The 12,913-nt window shown below is 41.5% G+C and overlaps 3 protein-coding genes across 5 annotated transcripts in view; 1 reads left to right on the forward strand and 2 right to left on the reverse strand.

Moving 5' to 3' along the window:
• Window positions 1-209: 209 nt before the first annotated feature.
• On the reverse strand, window positions 210-1,629 carry LOC148153036 (uncharacterized). The gene is made up of 2 exons (XM_088001766.1): window positions 1,539-1,629; window positions 210-975 (listed from the first exon to the last, which is right to left on the reverse strand). Exons 1-2 carry the CDS (start codon window positions 1,600-1,602, stop codon window positions 440-442), a joined length of 600 nt encoding a protein of 199 aa, XP_087857892.1. The 5' UTR covers window positions 1,603-1,629; the 3' UTR covers window positions 210-439.
• Window positions 1,630-4,294: 2,665 nt separating this feature from the next.
• fam228a (family with sequence similarity 228 member A) lies at window positions 4,295-6,477 on the forward strand. The gene is made up of 5 exons (XM_014992070.2): window positions 4,295-4,977; window positions 5,058-5,135; window positions 5,596-5,790; window positions 6,056-6,149; window positions 6,285-6,477. Exons 1-5 carry the CDS (start codon window positions 4,780-4,782, stop codon window positions 6,386-6,388), a joined length of 669 nt encoding a protein of 222 aa, XP_014847556.2. The 5' UTR covers window positions 4,295-4,779; the 3' UTR covers window positions 6,389-6,477.
• A 174-nt stretch (window positions 6,478-6,651) lies between these two features.
• itsn2a (intersectin 2a) overlaps window positions 6,652-12,913 on the reverse strand; it is a 35,927-nt gene continuing 29,665 nt past the window's right edge. For all 3 annotated transcript variants that reach the window (XM_014992064.2, XM_014992069.2, XM_088001760.1), the window contains 11 exons: window positions 11,275-11,396; window positions 11,060-11,166; window positions 10,646-10,829; window positions 10,450-10,548; window positions 10,189-10,356; window positions 9,411-9,623; window positions 9,211-9,332; window positions 9,037-9,119; window positions 8,380-8,463; window positions 8,120-8,293; window positions 6,652-7,296 (listed from right to left, as the gene is read on the reverse strand). In XM_014992064.2, the coding sequence (XP_014847550.2) occupies window positions 7,145-7,296; window positions 8,120-8,293; window positions 8,380-8,463; window positions 9,037-9,119; window positions 9,211-9,332; window positions 9,411-9,623; window positions 10,189-10,356; window positions 10,450-10,548; window positions 10,646-10,829; window positions 11,060-11,166; window positions 11,275-11,396 (1,508 nt within the window). In that variant the 3' untranslated portion in view covers window positions 6,652-7,144. The remainder of the gene's footprint in view (window positions 7,297-8,119; window positions 8,294-8,379; window positions 8,464-9,036; window positions 9,120-9,210; window positions 9,333-9,410; window positions 9,624-10,188; window positions 10,357-10,449; window positions 10,549-10,645; window positions 10,830-11,059; window positions 11,167-11,274; window positions 11,397-12,913) is intronic.

The raw sequence follows: 12,913 nt of genomic DNA on the forward strand, positions 1-12,913 counted from the left end.
TGCATAAAAAAATGGAGCCACTTAACGTTTTTTATACTTTTTATAGTCATGGGTGACTTTTGAGAGGTTTTGACTTCAGAAAAATAGCTAAACTAAAAAGCCCATGAATGACGTTCTGCAAGCAACAATCTAGATTTAAAGTGAACATCGAGTATGTTTTATAATAAAGTTGGACTAGCACCTTTTTAAGATGAGATCTCAACTTGGACTTTTGTTTGAGAGATTTATTTTCATTTCAACAAAATCGAAACGGGTATAACAAAACGCACCATAGGCAGTGGTCCTCTTCCATAACCAAGTAAGATGGTTGACTTCAACAGTAAGTTAAAGCCAGTGGTCAAAGGTGTCCCTCCTATCGGATCAAACCCATCAAGTGTACCTTTGACCCCGTGACCAGTTCAGAGAAGGTCCCTTAAGTGCCACTTAAGCAGACAAAAGCTTATCTGTACACAGGTGGCACGTCCACCTTGATGCGTAAAGCGCTGACGGGGTCTTGACAGAACACCGAGATGTACTCCAGCACTTTGCAATTCAGCTTTTTCTCACTCTCCTTGGCCCTGACCCGCTCCTTGTCCCACCTCTCCTTCTCGCCGTTCATCTGCGAGAAGAGGTTGATCTGGATGGTGCGCAGCGTCGCGGCCAGGATGTAAAAGCCTCCCTGCAGCATGTGGCAGAAGGCGGCGCCCACGCTGAGCGCCGCGCCCATCAGGTTGGGCACCGTCTCGCACACTACGCACAGGCCCTCCAGGAAGTGCAGCGTGCCCTTCTTGGCCAGCGGCTGCTGGTGCTGCTGCTGGCCCTGGTGGAGGTATCCGTGCTGGAGGGACGGACTCTGCTGGGCATGACTGAGCAGGTACCGCGCGCAGTCGGCGAAGTGGGTGGCGGCCCTGCGCAGCGGGAGCAGGGCCAGGTACAGGTGGCAAGCGGCTTTGGTGAGAGCATGGAAGAGCAGCCGCAGCTCAAGCACGGCGTTACCTGGAGATAAGACGGGAGCCGGGTCAGCTGGAGACTAATTTAACTCTGTGACTAGTGTCACAAACCATTACAAACGGTGTCTGCTGCTGGATTAAAGGCTGCTCAGGCAAACCCACGCAGCCATCCACGCAGAACAAAACGACCAATATTACAAACTTAAAAGAATTCACAAATTTTGAGGTTTTTCCAATAAAGGTGTATTATTATTATTATTATTATTATTATTATTATTATTATTATTATTATTATTATTAATATTATTTTTTTACTTGACTCTAATAACACTATAACATTTTAAAACTTTAAAATGTGATGACGTGTTCTTGTTCACCTGTTCTAGTCACATAAATAGGAGGCACAGATCCACTGTTTGTCAGCTCTGGATCAGATAGTCGCTGAAGTTGATTTAATCACAACAAACCCCATTTATAAGATTCATTTCTTTGTTTTACCTTCTAACACCAACAGCAACTGCAGCCAAAGTAAAGTTTGACTTTACGGCAGCAGCCTCGGCACATATCTAAGTTAAAACTCTCAGATGTCTACCAACGGCTTCCACCTACCGTCTATGAAGCAGACTATCCAGAGTAGGGCGATACTCGCTGCCAACCAAGTCCACCAGTCCATGTGGCCTCCCCCCTGTCCCGTCCCGGATCCACCAACAAAAAGAAAGTAAGAAAGAGGTGAAAAGATATGCTGTGACCTGGCCAAGCCCTGCCCCGCCTGTCTGTGCGCAGTTAATACCTAAACATGTCACAGGCGCTTTCTCTGAAGGTGTCCAAATGGTCACCTAATAAGAACTCCTTAGCATTAAGACCTTAGACCTCCTGCAGGCTGTCTCGACTGCCTGCGTTTGAGTCCTGCAGCTCTGAAGAAGCTTCAAGCATGAGTTCTATCCTTATTGTCTCTTTTGTTTTAATGTAAAATGATCTGCTTTGTCGCTAAATAAAAACGTTATTTTAATGTCCAGGTCTCCAGATTCATTACTAGAGTATTAATGTTGATGTCTTGAAGGTGACCTCTGAGTTCAGTTCGGTTCCCAGGCTGTGCAGGCATATCCTTTCAATAAATCTCAATAAAAAGTACTGACAAATTTGAGTCAATCTTTTTACTTTTATGTAGACATGCTGGTATGACCATCTCAAAATGATACATCAAAAACATCAACGTCAGCCAACTTGCTGATAAATTGATTCAGTGGAACTACGTTAAGAGCTCATGTAAAGAAACTAACTGTCGTCACGTCACGTTTGTAAAGCTAGTCTAAGAACAAACCATTTATTAAGAACAAACCATTCATTAACTCAGTCATTTAGTCAAACATTTTCCTTTTAACTTCATCTCTTTCAATATTTTCAGCAATGGGTTGTTATTTATCTATTTACTTTTGGTAGGAAACTAAAATTGGGGGTTAATATATATATATATATATATATATATATATATATATATATATATATATATATATATATATATATATATGATTAAAATGGCATTTCTAAAAGTGTTTTGTGGATGAAATGATGCGAACTGCAATTGGTTTTGTATTTGGTTAATTTTAGATTGCTGATCCTCTTTATACTTCGTTCCTTTCTTTGTGTTGAAGAGCTCAGTTTTTTGTGTTCCCAGAGATGTGGTTTAGAATATCATCCTATGATCAGTCTTTAGTGTTTTTCTGCAGTTCCCTTATATGGAGGGTGTAAGGAAAAGGAAAAACAAACAATACAAATTTCTGCTTTTGTTTTTAATTGTGTCAGTTTTGGTCCTCCATACCCTTCGTGTGTATTTCTCTGTTTACAATCTGGCACAGGGCAGCTGCGCCTACACTCCAACAGTCAGTGTGTGAATGTGTGTGTGAATTTGAATGGCTAATTTCATTGTAAAGCATCTTTGAAGGTCCTGGTTCAATATAAGGGGGCGTTTACACGACAACGATCCAAGTCTCATGCCACTTCATGTCATTAGTAATTTTCCCTCAACTCCTCTCTTCAGGTTCTCTTTCCAGCTGCACTGCAAAGTATTCACACCTGGTTTATAAGGAAGCCTATATAAATAAATGTACAATTTGCCTAAACACGGAGGCTTTATGTAAACAGGTCCAGTTATTATCCACAAACATGTTCCAATAAGGCCCAACCAGACTGACGTTCAAATTCGAAGCCGTTTCCGTGCGTTCCGCGGTCGTCATGGTAACGGAAAGCCTCAGGTTGGTAGGACACTTGGAGGCTGAAGAGAAGCTTGGCTCCCTCCTCCTTCCTAGGCAAGTTAAAGTCTGTTCTGTCGGAATAGTTGGAAACCCATAAGCTCTAGGATGTGTGAGAATATATAGATTTAATTCCGCGACAAAAGACGAAGAGGAGGAACACTTGATTGCTAGTTGAAACGGTACGTCGTAACGTTCGCCATATTGTGAGTGGCAAGTGCGCTTGCCACTCACAAATGAAACTCTAAAATTGACCTTTAGCTATTTTTCGATAAGTCGTTTTTATGCACAGCATTTTGTGTTCATTTTGGTATAAGTCACTGGCATTAAAGTTCAACAGTATCAGCAAATAAAAATGAGAGTGCAACCATTTTGAAATACCATGTGGTTAAAAACCTGAACTCAATTCAATTTACCTCTGAAAATATTTCAAGCCAGTTAACTGAAATTATTTTATTAAATACCTAAATTGCATTGTTCTTTTGTTCAGTCAAAACTTAACATCAGTTTTATTTTTATTTTTTAGGATAAGTAAGATATATTATTTTCCCTTGTCCATTGTGATTTGAAGCAGAATTAATTTCCTGAAGGGAAAAAAAAAAAAAAAAAAGGATAAAAACCGGTGTTACCTGTGTGGTGGGGGAAAACCCCCCGCCCCCAAAGATGTCATACAGAAAAGTGTGTGTGTGTGTTTTTTTTAAATTGCAGCAATCTAAAAAGTGAAAAGTGTAGTGAGATTATTAAACAAAAATATCACAGAACCTTCAAGTTTTTCAGCAAATAGCAGAATAAGATGCCAAGGCAATTTCTACATTTCAAAATGATGATGCTGAAAGTTGAAGGTTCTGTGATCATACTTTAACTTTCTGAATGTATATAGTCTCACTGCACTTCCCACTGTAATTTAGCATAATATTTCTGCATGTACTTTTGTGCTCCTTTTCCACTGCTCTAACTAAGAGTGCAAGCCTTGTAAACTCAACTAATAATTTATCACCAGTCTGCGAATGTCAGGGAGGCTGTGTGTGTGTGTGTGTGTGTGTGTGTGTGTGTGTGTGTGTGTGTGTGTGTGTGTGTGTGTGTGTGTGTGTGTGTGTGTGTGTGGTGGTGGGGGGGTGGATATTCTAGATGAGCAGCTAAATGAATAAAAAAAGATCTTAGGTTTCTGAGGGATGCTTCAACTTATGTTGGACTACAGGAAGAAACACATTGTCCTTATGCACTTATATTCAAAACTGCATGAATTTTGTGAAATTAACATTCATGTTCAACTGGCAGTATTTGCATAACAACAGTAAGCAGATCATGTTTCCAGGCTGTGATGGGCTGTATCTGTTGTGCTGACTTCAGCTCTCCCCTGTGTGATTATGTTCTATGTTCTGGGAGATCTGGGTGGCACTCATTCAGTGACGGATTTATGTTTAGCGATGTCTATTATTTTTTTTTTATTCCTCTATTTTGTATCTTTAAACTGGATGTGGTAGCAAACCGCTTTGCCTGTGAGCCACTGACTAGGTTCTGCTTATAAACAATTGACAGAATCTGGAGATTAAACTGAACCCTTTATTTGAAAGCAGTGACAGGCTACCTAATTCATACAAATGATGTTTCAGGACCACATGGCTGCTGTGAAAGGAACCACAGGACGGGGTTGGAGTATAGCTCAGCCGCGAGTGAGGGCAAAGAGCAGTTCGGTGTGTATCAAACCGGGAACGTGGAATCTGGTCCCGTCTTTTTGCGGGCCAAGGCACGGCTTTAAACAGGATCAGCTCTGTCATCCCTCCTTCAGGCAACTGCAGGTACTACATTCATCCCAGCTTACCGTTCCTTTACACAGAGAAAGCCCGTGTGTTTTCTCACTTCTTGTGTTGCTGCTTAGGCTAAGATAAAAGCGGAGAACGAGGAAGTACAAGAATTACTTCGGCCTTTATCGAACCGAGACAATGGGATCATGAAGGTAAGGCATAGCGTACGATGCCTTGAAAATGTTTCGTTTGATCTGACATTTCCAGACCAACACACATAATTGTGAACTGGAAAAAAAATGAAACATGGTTTTCAAAAATATTTGCCAAAAAAAAAAAAAAAGTCTAAGAGTTAAATGAGCATAAATCTCAGACTCAACACTCAGAAATGTCCATAAACACTTTTCATTCAACCAGTCTGAGTTTGAGGGTTAAGGTGTCAAAAAAGTTGGCAAAGGCATGCATCGTTTTCCTTGTTCATGACAAACGTCCTGCTTCGTTTTGATGCATCACACAGATTCCACCCAAATACAGAGAAGCTTGTGTTTGTCATACAACAAAACATACAAAGAGTTGGAGGGATCTGACACGGTTGCATACTATTCACCTGCTCCTCTCTCGTTCTGGCTGAAATCTCCCTGTTTTTTTTTGTTTTTGTTTTTGTTTTTGTAGGAGATAGAGTCTCTCCTGGCTCAGACAAACACAGAAGAGCTCAGGAGGAGGGAGCTCAAACACAAGCGCTGGACTGAACATGTGTGGTTTCCCGTCCAGACCAGAGTGGAGAAACATGCCGCCTCCTGGTACTTCATGGACGCCATGAGACACCAAATCATGCAGAGTCATTACCTCCTACACTGTCAATCTAAGGTGAGGATCCTCAGTTTTTCCACTAGCTGCCTTTACGGTGAACACAAGTGTGGTGATCACGAAAAAATCCTTCTGTCATCAACGACATAAAGAGACTTAAATGTCTTTCTCTTTCTCAATGTCACATGCCGTTTTTATTTTATTTTAATTATGTAAAGCACTTTGAAATGCCTTGCTGCTGAAATGTGCTATGCAAATAAAATTTGATTGATTGATTGATAAACACGCAGTGACGTGACATTTACTTTCTCTCCTCCATCCATAGATAAGAACATCAGGCCCAAGGGAGATGCGTCAATTAAGTCTTCAATTAAAAAGAAAAATAAGAGAAAAGAGACTAACCACTGCTGGTCCAGCAGGTAACATGAGCTCTAGTCAGTTGCTAGTTTAATAGGCTGAATTCGAAAACCTTGTAAAAAAAAAAAGAAGGAATAATCATGTTATGCTTAATTACATTGCATGTTTTATGCCCCCCCCCCCCCCGTTTGCTGTAGGGTCTAAACCCGCCTCCAGTAAAACCTTGGAGCGACCTCAGACTGGCTGCTGTCTTACCAGCTCTCTGATCTCTCAGGCTAACCGGCGTCTTCAGGCCTTATAGACTCATCTGTTTCTTGCATTCATCAGTGCTCCAGAAAAAGGATGAAGTCAAGGAAATCGAAGACGCTGCCTGGTTTTCTAGACGTGAATGTTTCCAACCAAGATGTTTACCGCATCTAAAACTCACCCTTGCCGGCGACTGCACCCAAATAAAACCTACTTGCGTTGCTAAGCGTCACGTAAACTTTCATTTGAAGCCACCTCCGAGGTCTTCAAGAGTCAAATAACTGAACTACTTGGCAACAGCGAAAGGGACAAAAACAGTTTCATTTATTCTGCTTTGCATATTTATTGGCATATTTTCAGATGAAATTCTGTTGTGTTCAGGATTACAAGTTGAAGTTGTGTGCACTACAGATTTAACGTGGAAGGAACGGTGCAACTACATGTATATTTGGCAATGATGCTTGTGACATTTAATCTCTTCTGCTGGTGATAAAATAGCCCTACTCAAATATATTGGTTAATATGTTTAGTTGCAAAAATTGATCCATTTAGCAAAGCTATACGGTTTTATTCAAAAGCAATTTTTCTTTTTAAAGATTTTTGATTTTGAATAAGAAAATATTGGCAATTTTTTTAATTTTTTGCTACATTTAAGACCGGAATTGGTTATAAAACGTCTTGATTGCTAATGAAAAACACAGCAGGAACTGCAGAACCCAGACTATTCAGCTGAATAATTTACAACAGACAGGCACTTTCAGCACATAGATCTCCTCTGTCAATAAGCCAAATGTCAGATATCCAACGGGGCTCATTTGGTTGCCTCGTACAGCTGGAGGTCCAGTTTGACCGACACTTCCCCAGTTGGGACTTCGTGCAGGAGCAGGCGACGGGTCGCTGCTCCTTTACTCTCCATGTCTTTCTTTATAGTCGCCACAGGAACCTCGGCGCGACCCAGGAAATCTGAAGAGAAAGACATCCGTCACGTCAGTGAGCTGCTTCAGACTTCGTCGTCATCAGCCGCTTCTAAATCTCAGCTGATTGTGAATATTTGAGGCTAGCAGGGTGGCTGTTTGATTCATTTTGGTTTAGAACGAAATTGGTGAAAAGATGAAAACAGCTAACACATAAAAATGATCTGGATGAGTTTGAGACTCATCCAGAATTACCTGCACAGCCCTTTTATACGGAATTGTTAATGTTAAGGTAATACTACGGTTTAAATGACTTCCTATTTATTTTCTGAGCCAGAATTACAGTATAACTTTTGTACAAATTAAATTAAATTAAATGTGCCGCGTTTATTTTTGGCGTAAGCTTTAAAATAATCATAATGAAACACACAGTTTCAAATATGGAAGTACACCCACTCAGACCAATAATCTGTTATTCAGCTGTGACCAAACAATAAGAGTTTATTCATCTAAATCACATTTACCAGCTATAATTGACAGTTTGTACAATAGCAAAATCCAACACATACATAAACTTTAGATTTGGACGACGGCATATTTTATGGCTACCTTTTTTTTTTTTTTTTTGGTCTCTGTCCCCTATTAATAATTTAATTTTTCCATTTTGAGAAACCTTTAATTATCCCAGGATACAATTAAAGGGAGTATTTCCTTAATTATTGCTGCTTTCAAGTTTGTGTTCTCTCTAGAAAGTACTGCTAACTTAGCAGTTAGCTGCTCCTTTATCTAAACAAAACCTTGCCGAAATGTCTGGTAGACTGTTAGAAAACGATGGAAGGCCGACACATCTCGTGTTATCACATATCACTGACCGTCGGGTGAGAATTGGTCTTTCTCGAACACAGTGATGCTCAGGACGTCCTGGTAGATGTCTCTGATGAAGAACTGACAATTGAAGTTCCACTTTGGGTTCAGAGTGTCCAAGACCGGCCGCGACGTGTAGCACTGAGCCCCCATGGTCAGCTCGCAGTATGGATTGCTCTTACCTAAAGAGGGAGGTCGATTTCAGCTTCTTTTGACGTTGACTATTAATCGACGGAAACTGATTTGCCTTCTGTTGTTTCTGTCTCACCGTTGGGCTTGCAGGCCTTCAGCTCCTGAGCTTCTATGACCGTCACCAGCAGGCGACCGATTCCACTAGACTTTAAGGAGCGTGCTGAAAGGAATAGAAAAGGATTGGGGTAAAAACAAAAGGACACATTTTGCTCATGGTGTAGAACGTATTAAAGCAGGTTCTTATATCAAGCAATTCAGGCTTAGAGTTGGAAGAGTTTGGAGTAAGAGCTATATATGTCCATTGCAAAAAAAAACTATAGTAAAGGAATTTAATCTTTGTGTATTTTTTTTTACATTTTGATTCATGTCTTAACATTGGATTTTCTCAGAACTCAGTAACTTTCAGTCTTTTTTTTTCAGTCAGGATGGTATTTGCTTATGAGGTCTGTAAACAGATTTAGCCATTTAGTTAAAATGTAATTTAAGAAATTGTAGATTTTACATGTGAATTAAAGGCAGACTTTGCAAAACCTGAGACTCTGTTGGAACAGAATCTGCCAAAATTCTTCAAGAACTTGTTGCCTTGTTGTGTTCAAGTCAATTAAATATCGATCTAGTCGTCATTCACACAACACTTCTAATATCTCTTAAAAATGTGAATGCTCCTGCAAGAATCCCACTCAAGTTGAACATTCAGACAGATTGCAAATGCGACCAGTAGTGCGTGTTTAACCTTGGTATGCCTTCTCTCTCTTTTTCTTCTCTGTTTCTATGAAATGTTCAGAGGCTGCTTTAATTTTCTGGACCCACGCTGTCCTACCAAAACAAAGAAGACGTGTTAAAACCCACGGTATCCTCTTTACTGCGGGTCACAGTGCTTTGAAGTGCAGCATCCGCTCATGAGTACCTCTCGCTTAAGGTCTCCGTTTTCAGGGTGTAGACGCGGTCAATGTGCGAGACGTGAAAGAGCGGCTCATCGCTGGACGGGTCCGCCGGCATTTTTACCAAAACCTCATTGAGAAACAGCGGCTGGGAAGACACACAATATGTAAACAACAACAACGAGAAAAACCCTCACTCTCCAGAAGCCATCCCTGAAAGGCGTACCGTCTTGTAGATCTTCAGCTGTATGTTGGTTTTGGGGCTGAACAGTTTTTCTGATCCTGAGGAGGAGAAGGGCTTGGCGCTGTGTGTGAGGAGGAGGAAATCATTGAAGAGGAAAGCCCACAGCTCTCTGCTGCTTTTGGTTTTGAACAGCCGGCCGCTGTGGAGCAGCTTGCGGGGCCCGAGGCAGTTGGTCAAAGAGCTGAAGACCAGGTGCTGCAATACAGATGGAGAGAAGCTTAAAGGTGACCTATTATGCTCTCTTGAACAAGTTAGGATGGATCTACGGGGTCTACAAAACGTGGTAGTTACATGTTTTGCACAAAATCCTTCTCAGATAATAAGATTTTAGTCTGCTCAGTTCTTTCCGTTTCGAGTTGCTTCAAATTCGCATGTCCCTTTAAATCCAAATAAGCTGCGGGTGACCACGCCCCTCAACTCAATGTTTTACACTCGCACGTGAAAATGGCTGCAAACAGATGTGCAATTGTACAACTATACATCTTTGCAAAGCAAAAGTGGGACTTCCTGCACAACCAACAACAAAGCAGCAAGTGGGTTTTTTTTAATAGGAAGTCAACAATATAACATTTGTCTTTTACAGCAGCCATTGTACAGTGCACACATAAGTAAAACCAGCTGAACAAATGTGCTGGAGCTCCAATTGGTTTGCTAGGCGATGGGGCTGGGCTTCGATCGGGTTGCTAGGTAACGGCGCGGTGCCCCCTTTTAAGGCCTGGCTCGACAAAGACACGCATCTGCCACGTTTGAGTGGGTTTACCTCTATAGGCCCCTCACACTGAATGTGGTTCTGTATCCACTCCAGGCGGTCAGCATTCTCCTTTTCTCTGACTGCCTCGTTGACTTGAGAGCACAGCTCCTCGGCTCGCTCCAGGGCTTCTCGGAGCGGCTCGCGGTCCTCGTGGCCTTCTGGAGTGTGCTCAAGGATCTGAGCGACGGGAAGACAACGAGGCGCAAGGTTACCACAGCAAGTGAAGGAGAAAGGAGAGAGATGGCGATAAATAGGATGCGATGAATGTACATTCTTTATGAGCAGAGGGTAGCGGGTGAGCCTCTGCATGGGCTTCAGCAGGAAGCTGGACAGTGGCATTCCTTTGCAGCGGTAGTTTGTGGCAACCTTCTGCTCAAAAAGGAGGGAAAATATTAGAAAAAAATAGATATCGTGAAAAAAAAAAAAAAACATTTGCCCCCGCGAATCGAGTGCTCGTCATTTGTACCTTGAGGAAATCTTTGAACTCAGGCTGGCTGTGGGTTTTGGCCTGAAGGAGAGCGGCGGCGTTGAGCTGGGAGGAGCAGAAGCAAACGTACGGCTGCATGTGAGCGAGCTCCGAAGCCAGCAGGTCTCCGATCAGCTGAACCGGCATGTTCTCTCCTCCCGTTTGCTTGCGTTCACGCAGAGCACTGGCGCACACAAATGGTGAGGATGCTTTACACGCTTTACAGATTTTGTTCTTCCACACGCCGGCGCCTTGCAATAATGTGTTCGTGGCGCTTGGAAGTTTTGTCACATCGTCTCACGTGACCAGCTCGAACCGCTGGGAATTTTGTGTGATACTCCAATGCAATGGAAGACTTCCAGGGCTACAAATACTTTCATAAGGATGTGTTAGATTGGGACACGTGGTACCTACTTGAGCAATCTGGTGTTGCACATAATCAACTCCCTCCAGTTGACAAAGATCGTTGCCATCTCAGCTTCTGTCAGGCGACCTGACTCGGACATGGGCTTGTGGAACACCTGAGCATCCGTCAACAGTCCAAAAAGTCAATTAACCCGTTGTAGATCAAGAAATTTAATTACTCTTCAAAAAAAACAAAAAAACAACAACAAACATTTGCTTTGTACCTCTAGGACCAGCTCCAGATCATCCACATAGGTCTCCTCAGTGTGGAAGAGCTCATGAATATAACCCTGTCTCTTCCTTTCCTGAGGAGTCATTGTGTCCAACGTGATCAGGTCTGCACACCCTGTTTCACACACACGTACACACACACACACGCGCGCACACGCACACACACACGCACACACCCACACACACGCAAACGCATGTACGTGCAAATACACACAGATTCACACAAGCATAAGAGGTGGACGGCACACAGAAAAGCATATAAAGACACTCCGCAAACACACGTGTCAAAATCCTCTTTTATTATCAGTCCTTTAATGTTGTATTTACAGCTGTCGCACTGAGTGAGGCACGTTGTAGATGCAGCGCACGAACGAACACAACATACGAAGCGACGCTAACAAGAGTGCTACCAAGAAGACTGCATTAAATTAAAGCACCTCTCACGTCGGAGAGCCCTCTCCTGATGATTGCATAGGGGTAAATGGAAAAAAAAAAAAAAAAAAAAGTAGCAGATGAGCTGAAGCAAAAAGACTCAGCTGGTAGTTCAAGTTTCTGAGGTTCAAACTTGGCAAAACGTACATGTAAATGTCGGCGCAAGCACTGTCCTTTTCAGTGTCTACAAAGTTGCTTTTGAACGCTTATGTTTTTTTTTTTCTCTCTCTCTTTTTTTTTGCTTTTTTTTTTTTGCTGGTGATATCACAGTTGAGTACTTGAAATTTAAACTACTATGAAGCAGTAATGCAAATAAGAGCGCCTAAGAACTGAGTCTTAAAAACACCATTCAAGTAGTTGCAATGTGGCAGCGAGGAGGCGGTTTGAGCAACAGTGAATCTTCTCATTGGTCCAGTTCAGTAAAGTTTAGTGTTAGTGCAAGAATGAGTGACCCTATTAAAATACTATTTTACCTTTAATACACAAGCTTAGTGTAGAAAACTAATTACTTATATAGTATATTTTATACCTTGCGGCTAATTTCTTCCAGATCCTTTTAGAGTTCGGCCCAAAATGACCCACATGGATGCCAGAGTCTCATTTATTGTTACTTTAGAATTGATCTTCAAGTTTGTGGCTAAAATGACAATAAATGATCATATTTCGGAAGCATTTTTTACTTTCTTCTCTTTCCCTTTTAGCAATCTGCTCGGGATTGTTACATTTACATTTGTTTTATTGAAATCCTTTTGGGTGCAAACACTTTCTGAGCTTTTGATTTGAAAAGGAATCTATAAGTATTGCATTTTTAACAACAGATATAATAATAAATGTATTAATAAATAATCAAATCTATTTGCCACTCGTTTATATCGTTCCGAGTCATTAACAAAATGGTTCACTAATTTAAAAAATTCCCCAACAAATCAAAATTTGGCATGTACATGAATGATTTTGGACCTAACTGTTTGTTTTTTTTTTTCTTATTAAAACTAGACTTTCCATATTTCTGTGTTAAAGGTACAAAACCTCCTCCCCCCCTCCTTTGCTTGTTTCGAGCTGCCTCCACCTCACACTCACCCTGGATAATTAGTGGAGGGAGACAGGAGAAAGTGAAGGGCAAGAAATCAATAGTCTGACAGGAAAAAGTAAGAAGCAAAACAATCAAAAGAGGAATTGTAACAGAGGAGGAGCAGAGGG

This window comes from Poecilia mexicana, unplaced genomic scaffold, assembly GCF_051168715.1.
Source record: "Poecilia mexicana isolate PSO_F unplaced genomic scaffold, ASM5116871v1 scaffold_21, whole genome shotgun sequence".
Classification (NCBI taxonomy): Eukaryota; Metazoa; Chordata; class Actinopteri; order Cyprinodontiformes; family Poeciliidae; genus Poecilia; species Poecilia mexicana.

Bases quoted from the DNA above. Each gene is read 5' to 3' on its own strand.
- LOC148153036 (XM_088001766.1), bottom strand. From the start codon at position 1,602: ATGGACTGGTGGACTTGGTTGGCAGCGAGTATCGCCCTACTCTGGATA. The intron at 976-1,538 runs GTAGGTGGAAGC...TCTTATCTCCAG, and splicing joins GATAGTCTGCTTCATAGACG to GTAACGCCGTGCTTGAGCTG.
- fam228a (XM_014992070.2), top strand. From the start codon at position 4,780: ATGATGTTTCAGGACCACATGGCTGCTGTGAAAGGAACCACAGGACGG. The intron at 4,978-5,057 runs GTACTACATTCA...GTTGCTGCTTAG, and splicing joins CCTCCTTCAGGCAACTGCAG to GCTAAGATAAAAGCGGAGAA. The intron at 6,150-6,284 runs GTAACATGAGCT...CGTTTGCTGTAG, and splicing joins AACCACTGCTGGTCCAGCAG to GGTCTAAACCCGCCTCCAGT.